Source organism: Egretta garzetta, unplaced genomic scaffold (assembly GCF_000687185.1).
Source record: "Egretta garzetta isolate BGI_Z169 unplaced genomic scaffold, ASM68718v1 scaffold2462, whole genome shotgun sequence".
Lineage (NCBI taxonomy): Eukaryota > Metazoa > Chordata > Aves > Pelecaniformes > Ardeidae > Egretta > Egretta garzetta.
This window is the reverse complement of record NW_009258864.1, coordinates 1170-2637: the sequence shown is the minus strand read 5'-3', so window position 1 is coordinate 2637 and position 1468 is coordinate 1170. Positions and strand designations below refer to the sequence as shown.

The window sequence follows — 1468 nt, the reverse complement described above, 5'->3', positions numbered from 1 at the left end:
CCGCTGTGGTGCTGCCCGCACCCCACGTCACCCCTTTTCCCTGTGCCAAGGAGCCCCCTCCGTGTCCCCAGCTTGTCCCCAAGCCAGCCCTCGCCCCCCAGCCCCCCTCTCAGCCCAGTGGGGCTCAGGGGACCCCAGACCTGGAGCGGGATGGGGGCGATGGCTGCAAACCCCCAGCTCTTTCCATCCATGCCCGGCTGAGCCACCGTGGCAGTGACACTGGCATGGGTGGCTGTCCCTGCGTGGGGCCAGGGCCACCCGCGCTCCACATGCTCAGCCCAGGGCTTCCTCAGCAGCCGGGGACCCCGTGGTCCCGCAGAGAGGGGTCTGGATTTGCCCCTTGCTCCCCTCCACCGGCTGCTCTCTGCCCAGCAGAGATGTCCCTGCTGGGGGACAGAGCCCAGGAGCGGCTCCCCAGGCCCTGTGGCAGGATGGTGGCTCTGCGGGGTGACAGCACCCATGGGTGCCACAGCTGCAGGTTCCCACGGGTGGCTTTTGCCCCCCCCCCCCCAGCCGACTGACCACCCTACCTGCAAGCCAGGGCCTGGCCGCATCCTTCCCCCGCCCGCAAAGCGCAGGAGAGCGGATCTGGAGCATCAGTCCCTGCACGCCGCTGACCCGGCGGGCTCCGGCGGTGACACTCGCGTGACACTGTCCCCCCACAGGGACACGGTGCCAGGACCAAGCCAGGGCGCCTGGTGCAGCAGATCCTCCTCTCTCACCCCACCAGCCAGCGCCGGCAGCCGCAGCCCACCCTGCTTGCCCCCAGGGACCCCTTCCCTGGGCACCCCCAGTGCCCAGTCTGCCAGGGGCTATTTCGGGGTGCCAGGGGGTGCCAGGGGAGCGTCGGGCCCTGGCGTGAGGAGGAGGAGCAGGGTTGGCAGATTTCACCCCCATCTGTTATCAACGAGGAACTCTAGCCCTCCTGCAAAACAGAAGCTGCATCGTGATAACCTAGCGGGTCCGAGGCATCCGGAGAGGCAGGAAGGAGCCCAGCAGAAGGAAATATTAGATAGAGCAATATAAACACAACGGTGGGAGCGAGCTCCGCCCCGGCGTGGCCCCATTGAAAGGGGCCGCCGCCGCGGGGCGTTTTGAGCGTCGGCGGGATGGAGAAGAGCAGCTACACCATGGCCAAGTTTGGTTTGGAGGCCAAGGAGGCGCTGCCCAAGCGGGACTGCGGATTTTACGTGAAGTACATCTTCCTCTTCACCTCCCTCATCCAATTCCTCATCATCCTGGGGCTGGTGCTGTTCATGGTGTACGGCAACGCGCAGGCGGGCACCGACACGCACCTCCGGCTGCTGGAGGAGCAGCTGCAGGATCGCTACAACAAGATCATCACCCTCGGCGGGAGGAACCTCAACCTGACGCGCACCCTCAACGCCACCCTCAAGGAGAAGCAAGGGCTGCAGGTCCTCGTCCAGAAGGTGCAGCGCGACCTGGATAAGTGCAACAGCACCCAGGC

General features: G+C 66.3%; 1 protein-coding gene across 1 annotated transcript in view; it reads left to right on the top strand.

The window, feature by feature from the left end:
• Positions 1–1060: 1060 nt before the first annotated feature.
• Positions 1061–1468, top strand: part of LOC104121756 (plasmalemma vesicle associated protein) — a gene marked incomplete at its 3' end in the record, with an annotated part of 1572 nt that continues 1164 nt past the window's right edge. The window contains exon 1 of the mRNA XM_009633798.2: positions 1061–1466. Within this exon, the coding sequence (XP_009632093.1) occupies positions 1110–1466 (357 nt within the window). The remainder of the gene's footprint in view (positions 1467–1468) is intronic.